At 44.1% G+C, this 14,559-nt stretch overlaps 1 protein-coding gene across 13 annotated transcripts in view; it reads left to right on the forward strand.

The window, feature by feature from the left end:
- The window catches only part of LOC146683697 (triple functional domain protein), a 78,916-nt gene extending 68,208 nt beyond the window's left edge, over positions 1-10,708 (forward strand). For 5 of the 13 annotated variants that reach the window (XM_085446795.1, XM_085446796.1, XM_085446799.1 and 2 more), the window contains 21 exons: positions 560-655; positions 1,485-1,633; positions 1,747-1,813; positions 1,915-2,018; positions 2,121-2,190; positions 2,286-2,375; positions 2,458-2,550; positions 2,699-2,749; positions 2,865-2,942; positions 3,031-3,222; positions 4,121-4,301; positions 4,415-4,672; positions 4,766-5,232; positions 5,993-6,240; positions 6,363-6,610; positions 6,905-7,067; positions 7,207-7,328; positions 7,414-7,492; positions 7,585-7,785; positions 7,881-8,019; positions 8,161-10,708. In XM_085446795.1, coding sequence (XP_085302921.1) covers positions 560-655; positions 1,485-1,633; positions 1,747-1,813; positions 1,915-2,018; positions 2,121-2,190; positions 2,286-2,375; positions 2,458-2,550; positions 2,699-2,749; positions 2,865-2,942; positions 3,031-3,222; positions 4,121-4,301; positions 4,415-4,672; positions 4,766-5,232; positions 5,993-6,240; positions 6,363-6,610; positions 6,905-7,067; positions 7,207-7,328; positions 7,414-7,492; positions 7,585-7,785; positions 7,881-8,019; positions 8,161-8,712 — 3,648 coding nt within the window. In that variant the 3' untranslated portion in view covers positions 8,713-10,708. Of the gene's footprint in view, positions 1-559; positions 656-1,484; positions 1,634-1,746; positions 1,814-1,914; positions 2,019-2,120; positions 2,191-2,285; positions 2,376-2,457; positions 2,551-2,698; positions 2,750-2,864; positions 2,943-3,030; positions 3,223-4,120; positions 4,302-4,414; positions 4,673-4,765; positions 5,233-5,992; positions 6,241-6,359; positions 6,611-6,904; positions 7,068-7,206; positions 7,329-7,413; positions 7,493-7,584; positions 7,786-7,880; positions 8,020-8,160 lie in introns of all 13 variants that reach the window. The other 8 variants (XM_085446802.1, XM_085446805.1, XM_085446806.1 and 5 more) reach the window with 5 other exon arrangements.
- Positions 10,709-14,559: the final 3,851 nt, after the last annotated feature.

Genomic DNA, 14,559 nt, shown 5'->3' on the forward strand with positions numbered 1-14,559 from the left:
TTTTCTTCTCTTATCTTCATTTCAGTCACCCTACTTTCAGCCTCATGTTTTGTTTTTTTTACCTTTTCATTGGCCGCTTTATGAAGTTCATATACGTTTTGACTTTCTTTAACCTAGAGTTATAAAAACCCCGCCCCCTGTCCTGGGGGTTTCACTGATGGGAGCATATCGTGGATGAATCTCTTCAGATTGCAACATTTAACAAACATTTTCACTAAGTCATTGTTCGCATCAACAACTAAAATCCACTTAAATGCCACCACCAAAAGATAATTGAATCTTGTCTTCAAGTTATTCTCAATGAAAACTCCAGCATGGCTTTTAACTGTAAGCTCTTACAACTTACTTTAGGATTACGTTAGAAACAGACTTATTTCTGTTTCAGAAAGGATGGAAATTACTCCTAAAGTGTGATGAGGCTTGATTCAGTTCTGAAAAGTTTAGTGGTTCCTTTTTTCCCTAAAGAGAGTTATTACTTCAAAATTTAGACTGTCGACTTGCATGGCTTTTCTCACGCTTGTTGGTTTTCCTTCCTCTCATCTCTCTGCTTTTTGCCTAGACCTCTTCTCGTCTGTCGGTCCGCCCGTCCAGTTCAGAAACGCCCAGTGCCGCTGAGCTGGTGAGCGCCATCGAGGAGCTAGTCAAAAGCAAGATGGTAGGAAATATCAAATACTCACACCAACCAGGCCCAGTTTATCAGAAGATACCACAGACTGTATATAAAAGATGGACGTAGCAACCATGCTATTGCCAAATCCTTATTTTGACTGCCATCATGTGAATTTTCGGAGCCTGGAGTGAACATATTAAGACGAGAGGGTGGAGTGCTAAGCTAATACTAAGATAATGCTAGCAAGCTTAAATTGGCAAGTTGCTGAGTTTCACTCAGTAAAGCTGAAGTATAAACTTCTTGAACAAAGGTTGCATTGTTTGTCCAAAATTTGATTAAAATGTTCAAAAATACACCAACATTAAGAAAACAAAAGAAAGGAAACATGGTTTTGAGGTCCAGTTGAGTGACTCTGAGTAAAAGTGGTGAGGACAGATAGCTAGCAGCTATAGCTATAGCCCACGTTAGCATAGCTGTCACTGAAAGTGTCCACATGCCCTAAACTTTAAAGAACAAAATCTAATTAGGTGAGTTTAAAAACAACAGTCCAGTGTTTACGAAGAGCGAAAGTAGCTTTAGAAACCATCTAGCAATCAAGTAAGTATGATGAAAATGAGTCTGCCTCAAGTGGCCATCAGAGGAACTGCAGGTTTTGGCATTAGACTTTTCCTTTGTTTTCCAGCTCCAGAAGTTTCTGCTTGATTCAATCGCATTAATTCTTTGTTAGCTTCATATCAGCTAAATTAAATATATTTTTCTGCATTTTCTGTTTATTAAGCTTAGTTGTGTCCATTTCAGAGTCATTAGGATTAAGAGACTTTATATAAAGGAAAGAAGGATTTCTTCTTGTGAACAAACTGCTTTTGTTGTGCAGGCTCTGGAGGACAGACCCAGCTCTCTGTCTGTAGAACAAGGAGACAGCAGCTCTCCCTCTTTCAACCCCTCTGACAACTCCCTCCTCTCCTCTTCCTCCCCCATTGAAGAAATGGACGAACGCAGGGCCAGCATCCTCAAAAAAAGACAGTAAGTCTACTGCGATCTCACGCAACAGTAGACTAATGTTTAGGGAGCTCTAACGCTGCTTTTATAGCTCTCATTTTAAGTCTGCCATCTGTGGTTCTCCTCTCTTGCTCTAGTTTCATTCTGCTGGAGTTGGTGGAGACGGAGAGAGATTACGTCAGAGACCTCGGCCTGGTGGTGGAGGTAAGTTTAGTGAAACATTTTCTATGTGATGGATCTTAAAATGAGTTCTGCGAGCTTTGGCGACTTCCTGTTGTGAATCCTTCGTGTGTTTCCATCACAAGGGCTACATGAGCAGAATGAAGGAGGAGGGTGTCCCTGATGATATGAAGGGAAAAGACAAAATTGTGTTTGGCAACATCCATCAGATCTACGACTGGCACAAAGAGTATGTAGGGGAATGCACACACACACACAGACGTGTGGAGACTGTAGAGTTTTCCCTGTCCAGAATCGGCGCTTCAGTAACTTCTGTTTCTGTGTCGCTCAGTTTCTTCCTCAGGGAGTTGGAGAAGTGTTTGGAGGACCCTGACAGACTGGGACCACTCTTTCTCAAACAGGTTGGTCTGCAGGGAATTTCCAGCTCCTGCCTTCTTTGTAATTGCTTCCACACATCTGATCAAAGTGTAATTGTGTGTGTGCTTTATCTATCCAGGAACGGAGACTAAACATGTACGTAGTGTACTGTCAGAACAAGCCCAAGTCAGAGCACATCGTGTCCGAGTATATCGACACCTACTTTGAGGTTAGACTCTGGTATTTTGGCAGCTTTAGGTTCAAGTGTAACTCATTATGCAGCTGTTAAAGAGACACATTTGATTTTGTAGGACCTGAAGCAGCGGCTGGGACACAGACTGCAGATCACAGACCTGCTCATCAAGCCAGTCCAGAGGATCATGAAGTACCAGCTGCTGCTCAAGGTTAGGCTGTTTCTATGCAGTAGAGGGCGCCAGAGCCCCAGCTGCTGCTTACATACCCTTTATATTTTGCACTGTATCCAAATGCCCCTCGCTGTTACACGTAATGTACAAAGCTATTATTTTACTTGTGTTTGTTTGTGCATTTTAGGATTTCCTGAAGCACTCTAAAAAGGCTGGGCTCGAGTCTCCGGATTTGGAAGTGAGATCCAAATAAAAAACCCCAAAAAGAAAACACAAAACATAAATTTGAAAAAGAAATTATGCAAAACAGTTTGAGCGATTATACCAGTCTTGTTTATTTCTGACTCTTCCAGAAAGCAGTGGAGGTCATGTGCATTGTTCCAAAAAGGTGTAACGATATGATGAATGTCGGCCGGCTTCAAGGGTTTGATGTAAGAAGCCATTTTTCTCAGTGATCGGTCAAGCAATACAACATCTTCCTTAAAGCGTGCGTTAACATTTCTCTCTCTTTGCCTCCAGGGGAAGATTGTGGCTCAGGGCCGCCTTTTGCTGCAGGACACATTCATGGTGTCCGACCCCGACGGCGGTCTGCTCGGCCGGATGAAGGAGAGGAGGGTTTTCCTGTTTGAGCAGCTTGTCATCTTCAGTGAGCCCCTGGACAAAAAGAAAGGGTTCTCTCTGCCAGGCTTCCTCTATAAGAACAGCATCAAGGTAATGATTTAAGGAGGGAGGATGTACACTTGTTACTTTCCCCACTTGAAGAATGTCTGTTAATATGCTAACAATGACGAACATTTCTCCTTGTTGTTTGCAGGTTAACTTGATTTAATTATTCCTAGTTGTGTAATCTTGTTTTAGTGAGCAGTTTTAAAGTCAGAAGAATATCTTTCTCAGAAGAATAAACCATGTTTTCTATAAAAATAGGCCGCAGGCTTCGTTTGGCTCAGCTTCAAAAGCAAAAGACATTTACCTGAAGCAGAGCTTAGTCTGTCAGTCTGTCTGGCTCCTCATCAAGTTCATGTAACAAAAGCTCAGACGCTGCTCTTTTTAAGTTGCTGCATTGCACTGATTTTAGCAATGGACTCTTGACACACAATAGTAGTGCAGTCCCAAGCTGCCTTTGTTAAACATCTCTTATGAGTAGTTTAAATCTGTAAGGCAGGTGAGCGTGAGGTGAGAGGACGGCGTGTCCGCGCTTTCAATAACAGTGCTGGTTAAGCCTCAAAACGCATCCTGAACTTCGCTGTACTCTGCAAGAGCACTTTTCACATGTGTGAGAGAGGGAGGGGTCGAGATGTTGGGACAAAATACTGTATACCATTCTTGATGGAGCATGTAGTTACATTAATTTAAAAGCCCTGTGCTCAGTTGGCGTTAACCCTTCATTCAGGGCTGCTTTTAATGACATTTGATTTTATTTCTCAAACATTTCCTTCTGCCTGTAGTGAACCTTTTAAGCCTTTGCGTATAACAGAGGAAAGTAAGGAAATTGAGCCCATGGGAAATTAAAAAATACAAATTTAGGAAAGGTTGACATGATTAAATCTCAATATTTCTGTACCGCTGACTCTGTTTGATGTGTTTTCCCTGTTTTCTTTTTTTACACCAGATAAGCTGTTTGGGTTTAGAGGAGAATGTGGAAGGTGATCCCTGCAAGTTCATTCTCACTTCTCGGTCAGCCAACGGCGCCGTGGAGTCCTTCGTGCTTCACTCCTCCCATCCAGGGGTGCGCGAAGTCTGGACCCTTCAGATCAGCCAAATACTCGAGAGCCAACGCAACTTCCTCAATGGTAGGCTGCTACACACACACAGACGCACACAGACACACACACAGAGGACTTATAGGTGATGTAAAAGAACTGCTGTGTACATGGCCACCCTTGTCTCTTGCATCTTATCACAGCTCTGACCTCACCAATAGAGTATCAGAGGAACCATGTAGGGGCAAGCAGTGCGCCCAGCATCGGAGCTCCAGGTGGGGGCAACAGCGGTTCTAGTGCAGCCCCCGGAGGTGGAGGTGGAAGCTCCCAGAGTAGCTCCATCCCTTCGGGACCCCAGGGTGGCTCTCGTCGGCCGTCCAGGATCCCGCAACCCTCCCGCCTGCCCCAACCCCTACGTCACCACCCCGGGGCCGACCCGGATGGCTCCAATAAGATGTCAGGTATGAAACGTCTGTCTGTCCTTGTGAAATTTGACTTGTTTGACCCAATGAAAGATGTGACTGAAGTCTGAGTTTTACTCGCTTGTGATCCAGGTTTGTCCCCTCGTCCTGTCCCTCCTCCTCTACTCCCTGTGGGGGGCAGCCCGCAGGGCAAGCGCCCTATCCACACCACAGAGGACCAAGCTTATACCCCCATCCCACGTGCTACCGTTGGGCCTCTGCCCTCCACACCCACTTCTAAACCACGGCCAGGAGCCGTGTCTCCCATGGCCTCCCCCATGGCCACTCCCGCCTTTGGCAAGGACACTCTCCCCCCTCCCCCTCCCAGCCCAGGCCAAAACCAAAAGTCTGGATCTGGATTCTGGAGCTCAATGCCGGGCTCTCCAGCCAGCCGGCCTGGCTCATTTACCTTTCCGGGTGAGGCGGGAGAGACTCCGGTGCGACAAAGCTCAAATCAGAGCCAAACCCACAGACACTCCACGCACAGCAAGGAGGCCGACCGCATGAGTACGTGCTCATCGGCCAGCGAGCAGTCCATCCAGTCCACCCAGAGTAACGGGGTAAGACCACTACCTGCTGCCCAGTGCTGATCCGACTAACCCAGCGGCAGAGGGGGGGTCGGTCTGTCCCGTCTGCCTTGTTGTCTCCTGTCCTGCTGCCAGCGCTACTAATCTGTCCCTTACTACGCATCTCTGACAACCTCCACTGCTCTTCAGCATCATCCTCTGTAGCTTTAGACGGTTTCTGAGGACAATCTCTAGACAAGGCTTCAACTGTCAACATGTTTTCAGGCTCAAAATCTTTCTAGCGGACCTCGCTCACCTCTTCACTGATTATCTTTTAAGGCTGTCTCTAGATTCTTAACTCTAACAAAGCTTATACTAACACTTGACTTCTTCTGGGCCGTCTTCATGGTGTGTTACTTAAATGTACTTTTCCTGCAACTAACTTCTGACGTTTGCGGTTCACCTGCAAACGTACTCAGAGATCCTTTCATTCAGCCTAACGTTTCTCCTCTCGTCTTTGCGTCGAGCTGCAGAGCAAAGACGAGTGAAATGGAAAACTTCATCTTATTCCTGCCTTTCTTCATCCAGTTAGCCTTTTCCGAGAAGAAATTAATAACTCCCTGTTTTGTCTTTCTTCCGCTCGAATTTCTTTTTACAAAGCCTCCACTTCTTTTTCTCTTTATCTCATCAAAAGTGGCACTCGCTAGAGATGTCACCCCACATGTTTAGATTTGAAAAAGTTACCGTGTTTAATGCATAATCGCTGCATGTCCATCTGAGTTTGCCCTTACCGTTTTCCATCCCTGTGGTGCAGAGTGAAAGTAGCAGCAGCAGTAGCGTATCCACCATGTTGGTGACCCAGGACTACACAGCTGTGAAGGAGGATGAGATCAGCGTCATTCAGGGCGAGGTGGTCCAGATCTTGGCCAGCAACCAGCAAAACATGTTTCTGGTGTTCAGAGCATCCACCGAGCAGGGCCCCGCCGCCGAGGGCTGGATCCCCGGATTTGTGCTGGGACACACGTCGACCATTGTCCCCGACTGTCCCGAGGGATCCATCAAGTAAGAGCACGATGATTGGGGGGGGATTATTTTCAAATTCATAATATGTGCACTTGAGATTCTCATCTGCCGTTTTTATCAAGACACTGAGCTCACTGCCGTCATTTTCGTTCTCCTAGCAGGAAGTCTTCATCCTGGCACACGTCCCTGCGTATTCGCAAGAAGTCTGAGAAAAAGGAGAAGGAGGCAAAGAAGGAGACAAAGCTGGAAAATGGTTACAGGAAGTCCAGAGATGGCCTGGCCAATAAAGTTTCTGTAAAGGTGAGTTTCACTTCACTTCAAAACTCTACAGCGATGCCTCGAAGTTACAGACTGTTGACATTTGTTTATCTTTCTTTCCAGCTTCTAAACCCAAACTACATCTATGATGGTGAGTTTGAGCTCCAGACCCGATCCCTCAACATCGTTCCAGGTTTCTCTTTGTCACTGCAGCACACTGCAGGAGCTTGTCTGTATCAGACGCATTCTCACTGCACTGCAAATATCAGTTGGCTTTAGGCTAGGTGTGGGGTAGAGGGTGCTGCTGGAGGCGAGACATGTGATGCTCACTTGCTCCCTGCAGATTTTCCATAACCTGCATTCTCATTGGCTCAATGTGGCATTACACAGATTTGGAGCCTGTCTGTCAAACAATGACAACAACAAATCTCTTCTTTCCTTTCAGTTCCCCCAGAGTTCCTTGTACCTCTGAGTGATGTGACATGTGACAACGGAGAGAGCGTCACCCTAAGGTGTAAGGTTTGTGGGCGACCCCGGGCTACAGTCAGCTGGAAAGGGCCCAACCAGAGCAACCTCACTAACAACGGACACTTCAGCATCGCCTACAGGTAAATAGCCGAGCAGGTTTTACTCCTCGCATCAGCTTTGTTGAACACACTAACTCGAGAGTGAACCTGCCGCCCCACTCAGCTACACTCACCCTGTTATGATGGAATAGATGAATAAAGGAGTGTGTGTTTGTTTCAGTGATACGGGTGAAGCGACTCTGCGGATAATCGGCGTAGCCTCTGAGGACGATGGCGTTTACACGTGTGTTGCCACCAACGAGCTGGGCAGTGTGACATCATCAGCTAGCCTCAGAGTGTTGGGTGAGCGTAGAGACAGACGTGAAACGTATGCGATGAGTGTCACTGCAGATTTTATTGAACCACCTCCTGCTTTCATGTGTCTCAGCCGTGTCCACTGACGGGGTCCGAGTGAGCTGGAAGGATAACTTTGAGTCTCACTACACTGAGGTGGTTGAACTGGGAAGGTAACAGACACGCTGTGAGAATTCAGAATATAAAAGCTACGGCAACAAAAAACGATAAAGTAAACGGACCGACTGTGTCGTCTTCTCGTCAGGGGTCGTTTCTCTGTCGTCAAGCGCTGCGACCACCGGGGCACCAAACGCGCGGTGGCTGTGAAACACGTCAACAAGAAGCTGATGAGGAGAGACAGAGTGACCCAGGAGCTCAATCTGCTCCAGAGACTCCAGCACCCGCACATAGTCACCCTGATTGACACCTACGAAACTCCCAGCAGCTACGCGTTAGTCCTGGAGATGTGAGTAAACAGCAAAGGCGGAGTTAAACCCTACATACACACACACAGCTCTGTCACGTCATACCTCCGACCTGATGTTTTGCTTTGGGTTTCAGGGCCGACCAAGGCCGTCTGCTGGACTACATCGTGAGCTGGGGGAATCTGACTGAGGAGAAGGTGGCCTGCTACTTGAGGAACGTTTTAGAAGCTTTACACTACTTACACAACTGCAGAATAGCACACTTGGACATAAAAGTGAGTCCTCACTTTTTCATTTTCCTCCAAACATTGAAGCCATAAAAAGGTTGACTGACATGTGGATGCAGTGCGGTCATGTACAAACCATGATGATGAATGAATGAGAATCCATGAGGCTAATCTTTGCTCTCGTTACAGCCTGAGAACCTGCTGGTGTCCCACACCGCCAGCGGCCAGCCAATAGTCAAGCTCACAGACTTCGGTGATGCCGTGCAGCTCAACAGTGCCCACTATGTTCACCCTCTGCTGGGCAGCCCTGAGTTCGCCTCCCCAGAGCTGGTCCTCGGAGAGCCCGTGTCGCTGACCTCTGACCTGTGGAGTCTGGGCGTGGTCACCTACGTGCTGCTGAGCGGCGCCTCCCCCTTTCTTGACGAGAGCGCAGAGGAGACCTGCCTGAACATCTGCAGGCTGGACTTCAGCTTCCCCAGGGATTACTTCCAGGGCATCAGCCAGGCGGCCCGGGACTTCGTCTGCCTGCTTCTGAAGACCGACCCGGGCAGAAGGCCCCCGGCCGGCCTCTGCCTCCAGGAGCCGTGGCTGCAGGCTGGCCAAGGCGACGGCCGGGCAGAGGGCTGCTTGGACACCTCCCGCCTCATTTCTTTCATTGACAGGAGAAAACATCAGACCGATGCCCGGCCCATCGGAGGGGTCAGGAGCTTCATTCACGGTCGCCTTCAGCCTCGGGTTTGAGCAGCTCTCAGCCTCAGTGCTCCGACCACAGCAGGAGACGCTGCTCAGTTTGGGGTCCAGCACTGAGGTTGAAGAGACTCTTTATGGTCTCGATGTAAAAAGAAGGAGAAAAAAATGAAAGCTGATCTCATCCTCTTTCACAGATTTTTCACTAAATAAAATCCTGTTATCCTTTTAGGTTGTTTATTTGAGACCTGCTGAGGTCTTCAGCCAATCAGAGCCCAAGAGAACGGAGTTCTCACCAATCATAAATGAATGGATGCCCTCGTCTACTGCTGCTTGCTGGTTTCGTCTTTTTGTAGTTAAGTGAACAAAAACAGTTTTAAAAAAACTATTATGAAGTAAGTTATTTTCCTCTGCGCGAGTTGAAGCTGATCAGAAGAGCCAATCGATCGAGCCTCAACGCCACCACACGGGCGCAGCTCCTTCAGGAGAAACCGATGCCAACGGAGCTCGCCACAGAGAGCAAATCGCCCTCCAGGAACAGACGGTGTGTTTTTGTCTTTTACCCTTAAACAGTAACTGGCATACTTTTGAGAAGCAACCCTTTCTTATAGAAACAGTGTATAGAAAGGCACAGTAGTGTCTCTGATTCCAAGGAGGAAAAAAACAAACACATTGTAGAAAACGCTCATAAGTTGAAGATTCGTGTGCTACTCTGGACACTGCAGACAGGCGGAAACCGCGACAGAGCTCATCAGCTGAGACATTTATACATCAGAGCTTCTCGATGGCTGCGCTTACATTAATGTACCCTAATCTAATCTGAGAACACCATGATGACCGTGTCGTGAGTAACAAATGCTGCACTGTCCAACCCGAGAAGAAACAATAGACGTTCGTCTTTTTTTTTTCTTTTTTCTTTTGTCTTTTCCTGTGTTGCGCAGATATGACATGTTTAAGCCTTACCTTGTATAGAGACTTCGGCCTTCTTCCCCCTCACGTTCGCAGTGGACTCGAGACTGTTGGAGCCCTCGGTGGCAGCGCTGAATGTGGAGGCGGCGGAAGATGAATTTACTGTAAATGCACTCATTGTATGTTATGTTTGATTATCATGTGCAATGTTGCGGCTTTAACATTTTATGCAACTATTTATGAAAACATCTGTTGTATCTGTAATAAATCTAGAGAAAAGCATGTACTTGGTACTGCAAGCACTGCTGGTAGTTTGTGTTCATTCGATCGCCGAGTGTTAACGACCGCTCCGGGGCCAGGCCGCGTCAGAGGTCACGACCTACAATCATCACGTTTTGATCAAAACTAATTTAACACTTTTTTTTGTACTGTATGCCTCTGTAGTATTGGTACACCAAAGTTGCTCTAGCTTTATAGTACTTAATAAAGAAATGGTTTTATTGTGATTACGTTTCACTTGCGTTAGGCCATCCATGACCATGTTAAAAGATTGTTTACACGAGTAAATGTCAGAGGAACACTTTTAGTTTACTCTCTTTATACCTTTATTAAAAAGGTGGGAGATTAAAGGACTGAAATGTACTCTTGGATGGGAGCTGAATGCAAGATTTTACTTACAAAGTGTTGTTTTCACTTTATGTACAGATACATGTTGCCAAAATATTTCTTCCATTTAAAAAAAACAAAACAAAAAAAACAACAACAACAAAAAAACACCTAACCAGTAACCACACAAGATTACTATGGTAACAATAGCACAGATAAGTCCAGTAAGGGGTTATGATCAAATCAGCCCCCTCTTAACCTTTTTTAATTTACTTCAAAAGGTGTACACACGGGCCATTTTAAAACAAGAAGACTGGACTGGATACCTCAGTTTGGGTTTTTTTGTTGATTTTTCTGTTTTTGTCACTTTGTTGTGTTTTTGTTTTCCCGTTTTTGTTTCATAAATTGTTTTTTTTTTATTATTATTATTATGTTTGCATGTATATTTCTTTGTACAAATCATACATATTCTCTCCTGTAAATAGTGTCATTTTGCCATCACTCATTTGAAAATTAAACTTCATGAACACACAGGCCCCGTCTGACATTTACGTTCTTTTGTGTTTGTTTTTATTGTTTGTTTGTTTAGTTATTTATTTTCTTGTGGGGGGAGTGGGGCGGAGGGTCTTTAAACGCTGAAATAAACATTAAAGCAAGTTTTGTTTAGATCGGGTTGCAACATTTTCAAGACTTTGTTCATTTTCCCATCATCTGCTCACCACTTTCTTTCTCTTTTTTTTTTTTCTCTGTACAGGTCAGATGGTTTGATTTTGTACAATTCCGTGTTCGAGTTTAGTGACGTAGGCTGACGTCATCATTTACAGGACTGGTAACAAACTGACGCTCACACTTGCCTAAAATACCTACAAATACTTAACACTTTCAAAACTCTTCATTGGGACTTTTTCTTTTCTTGATTTGTTCTGCATTGGAAACTCATACCGTTTGAGCTCTATATGAAAGATAAACAGAACTTTCAGGATTTAAAAGCCAGTGCACATGTGCTTTAAAGTGGCATTAATCCTAGTGACCAGCAGGGGGAGACTGATGCATTTGCAAAGAAAATTAAAAGGGGATGCAATTAAAAATGCACATGATACAATTATGGTCTCAGTCCATGGTTTCATATTTTAACTGTTCCTACACGGTGTTATTATGAAATGACTATGCTTAAACCCAAAGTTTCCTCCACATCGATGGGAGGCAGTTGAAGTGTTTCAGGCATCCCAGACCAGGAGAAAGAAGATGTCCCTCAGCTGGCTTGGGAATGCCTCACGCTTCATTCACAGCAGGGCAGTCATGTTCGTTTGTGCATGTATTTGCCTGCAGAAGACAGGTTTTCAACCAGTGCAATCCTCAGAAATCCCTGCTGCACTCTGCTCGACGTGGACGACGCTGTGTGTCGCTCACATGCTGAGTTGTTGACGAGTGAGGTGAAACAGTTCACCAGCAATGGGAGAAAAGCAAGAACAAATTAAAATAAATATTAAAAACTACAGCGTGAAAGGTAAAGACAGTGGTTTCAGTGAACATTCTTTACTTTTTTAAGCATATTTTGCACTTCAGCTCGTTGTCTGTTAAACTGTACGTACTTCATCAGTATTTTATAAATAAATTTATATGAATAATATATATTAGATGAAAAACACGGGGAAAGCAAAGGTTGTTCTGTGTGTCCACTGTTTATATATCAGGCCACAAGATGAAGAAATGTCACAGTTGGCTGCATCCATCTTTTATATGTGGTCTATGGTACAGACACTTATCTGCACACTGCATATCTGCTGTTTCTTCACCATAACACTCATAATTTGTCAGCTGTTATGTCTCCTAATACTTGAATAACAATTTTAAAGACTCCCACAACTAGTAGTGCTGTGGAGCCACTGGTTGTTGCTTACAGGTGAGGACATGTATCTGTACTGAACGGCATGTTATGGTAAGTAAATGAATGAAGAAAACTCCACAGGATTCTTTTAATATTGTCCGATATGCGTAATCAGTCGATTACATCATTTTACATCAACATTTTATATTGTGTGTGTGTGTGTGTGTGTGTGTGTGTGTGTGTGTAGTTAGATTAGATTAGCAGCCATTTAGCATCTGAGTTACCACGAAACATTTACAAAGATCAGTAGGGGAGACCGGGGATAGTTGTAACGTGGGTCAGTTACTTCCAGTTTCTCCAATCAGGGCTAAGTTTCAAATGATGTGACTCATCCTGTGCATGCCCAATTCAGTTCTGCTATCACATGTGAAAAATCAGCACATTTTGTCAAACACAGACAATTTAACACGAAAAAAAGTAATTTGTTTGCCAAAAAGTACGTTTTTCTACTTTATTTCAATGTTTAATAGCATTATCTGCTTTGCAGTTAAACTCATCAAACTTAAATTATGTTATTTGTATGTCTATGGGGATATATTCTGTGTAGGTCTTTAGTGCTAATGTTTTAGCCGTTGGCTGTAATGTTAGCTAGTTCATGGCTATAGGAGTCTGGGTCAGTTGTAACAGCAACAGTCTGGGTCAGTTGTAACAATGATGCAGATGTTACAACTTACCACACTATTACTTTAACTTATATTAAACAAGTTGGGGCAACGACATCAGCAGAGAGAGGTTCACTGGTCGCTTTTGTATATGCGGTTAATGCCATTGGCAACACAATTCCTCCATTGTTTGTGTTCCCACACATACACATTCTCACACTGTGTCAGAGATGGACCAGTAGGAAGTACTGGTAGTGGAAATAAATCAGGATGGGTGCACGAAACAGATTTCCTCATCTTTCTGAAGCACTTTGCAAACCACACCAAGGTAAGCCAGGATAAAAAGTAATGGAATTGCGATGCTGGTGAACAACTACATTTTTTCAGCTTCATTGTTATGTTCAAAAGTTGGTGCAAGAGTTGTAGGTTATAATGCCCACTGAGCCAATGAGGCCAAACTCAAGGAAGACCAACCAAAATGAATGAAATATTCAGTTGCAGAAAATTCCATAACTTGTCTTTTTTGGGGGGTTGGAATATGTTCAAAAGCTAGATTTCTGCATTCTGTCACACACACACAGAGCTACATAAATGGATGTAAGTGCATTCATGTGTTGAATAAAAAAGATTACATGTTAATGTTTTGTCAGTACTGTCAGCTAACCCAGACTATGGGGTTAATTGTAACATTTCACTCTTTGTGTTTGAGACCATACCATGCAATGGGTAATTGTGCTGCAGAGAAAATAGCTGCACTATGTAATAGCAGAGACATGTAAATACTTTGCATTACATTTTGAATCCACTACCTTAAAAGAGCTCTAATTTACAGAAATGTCAAAAATGTCACAACTATCCCCGGTCTCCCCTGTCGGCCTGGCTGTGATCTCTGCCACAGGTAGTAAAGGAAGCTAAGCTTGTTTGACTATCCGCTACAAAGTAGTGAAGTTTCTTTAAAGAACAACTGAAAAATGTTACCCTTTAACAGCTATGGAAGCGGCCTTTGCAGGGTTCTAGTCAAATACCTGGTCTGTACCGCCCCCAAGTGGCTCTTCTCTTATATTGACGAGCGGCTGCTTTACAAACCTCACAGATATTGACGACTTAAAAGTTGTTTTGGGTGGGAAACAGATATTCTGTGTACACATATCTACATTTCACCTTATGAACAGAGCGATAGGTCAAATATCCTATAACATTTGCCCAAATTCATTCATTTAAACCATCCAGAATGTCCAAAAAGCTTCTGTAGAAAATGCCTTCTAAAGACAATTTTTTAGGTATAGCAGAGCCGTTATTAATCTTTTTTTTAAAATATTTTATTGTATTTATTTAATCTTTTTGTCAAATGTGGCTTTCTGGTATTGTGGTTAAAACATCTGCATTATACGTGAAAGTTTCCTGGTTTGGTACTGTGAGGATACACAAAACCCACCCTCAGAGGGTCATTAGCTAGTTCACAAGCCCTGATTGTTGGGAAGTCTGTCTCATGAAGAGCATCCGGTGTAAAATCTGTGCCAAATCAGACATTTGGATCATTTTGCTGTGGTGACCTCTTGGGAAATAAGGGAGCAGCTGAATGTAGCTCTGGTTAATTAGTATATAATAAAACCTGTTACTGCAGGGTTGAAGCAAGCAGCATTTATAATTTTCTAATCCTGGGTTAGTGAATATTTTTTGCTGCTGTAATACCGTGAAATTATTATTTCTTCTCCAGATGTGCACAAATGTGGGTTTAAAAACCCGATACGGTGTTTCCGTTTCGTGCTCACAGTTTCCACTCTTTATAAGACATTAAAGACCAGTTAGAAACACTTATGTGTGAACAGATCTTTGCACCATCTGGTGCCTTATTTGAACTTGTATGACTCAAAGTCAGCAGGTTTCTGACACTGG

This window comes from Copadichromis virginalis, linkage group LG22, assembly GCF_057382275.1.
Source record: "Copadichromis virginalis isolate Kocher_CV1m ecotype Utaka linkage group LG22, C_Virginalis_male_GT1.1, whole genome shotgun sequence".
NCBI lineage: Eukaryota > Metazoa > Chordata > Actinopteri > Cichliformes > Cichlidae > Copadichromis > Copadichromis virginalis.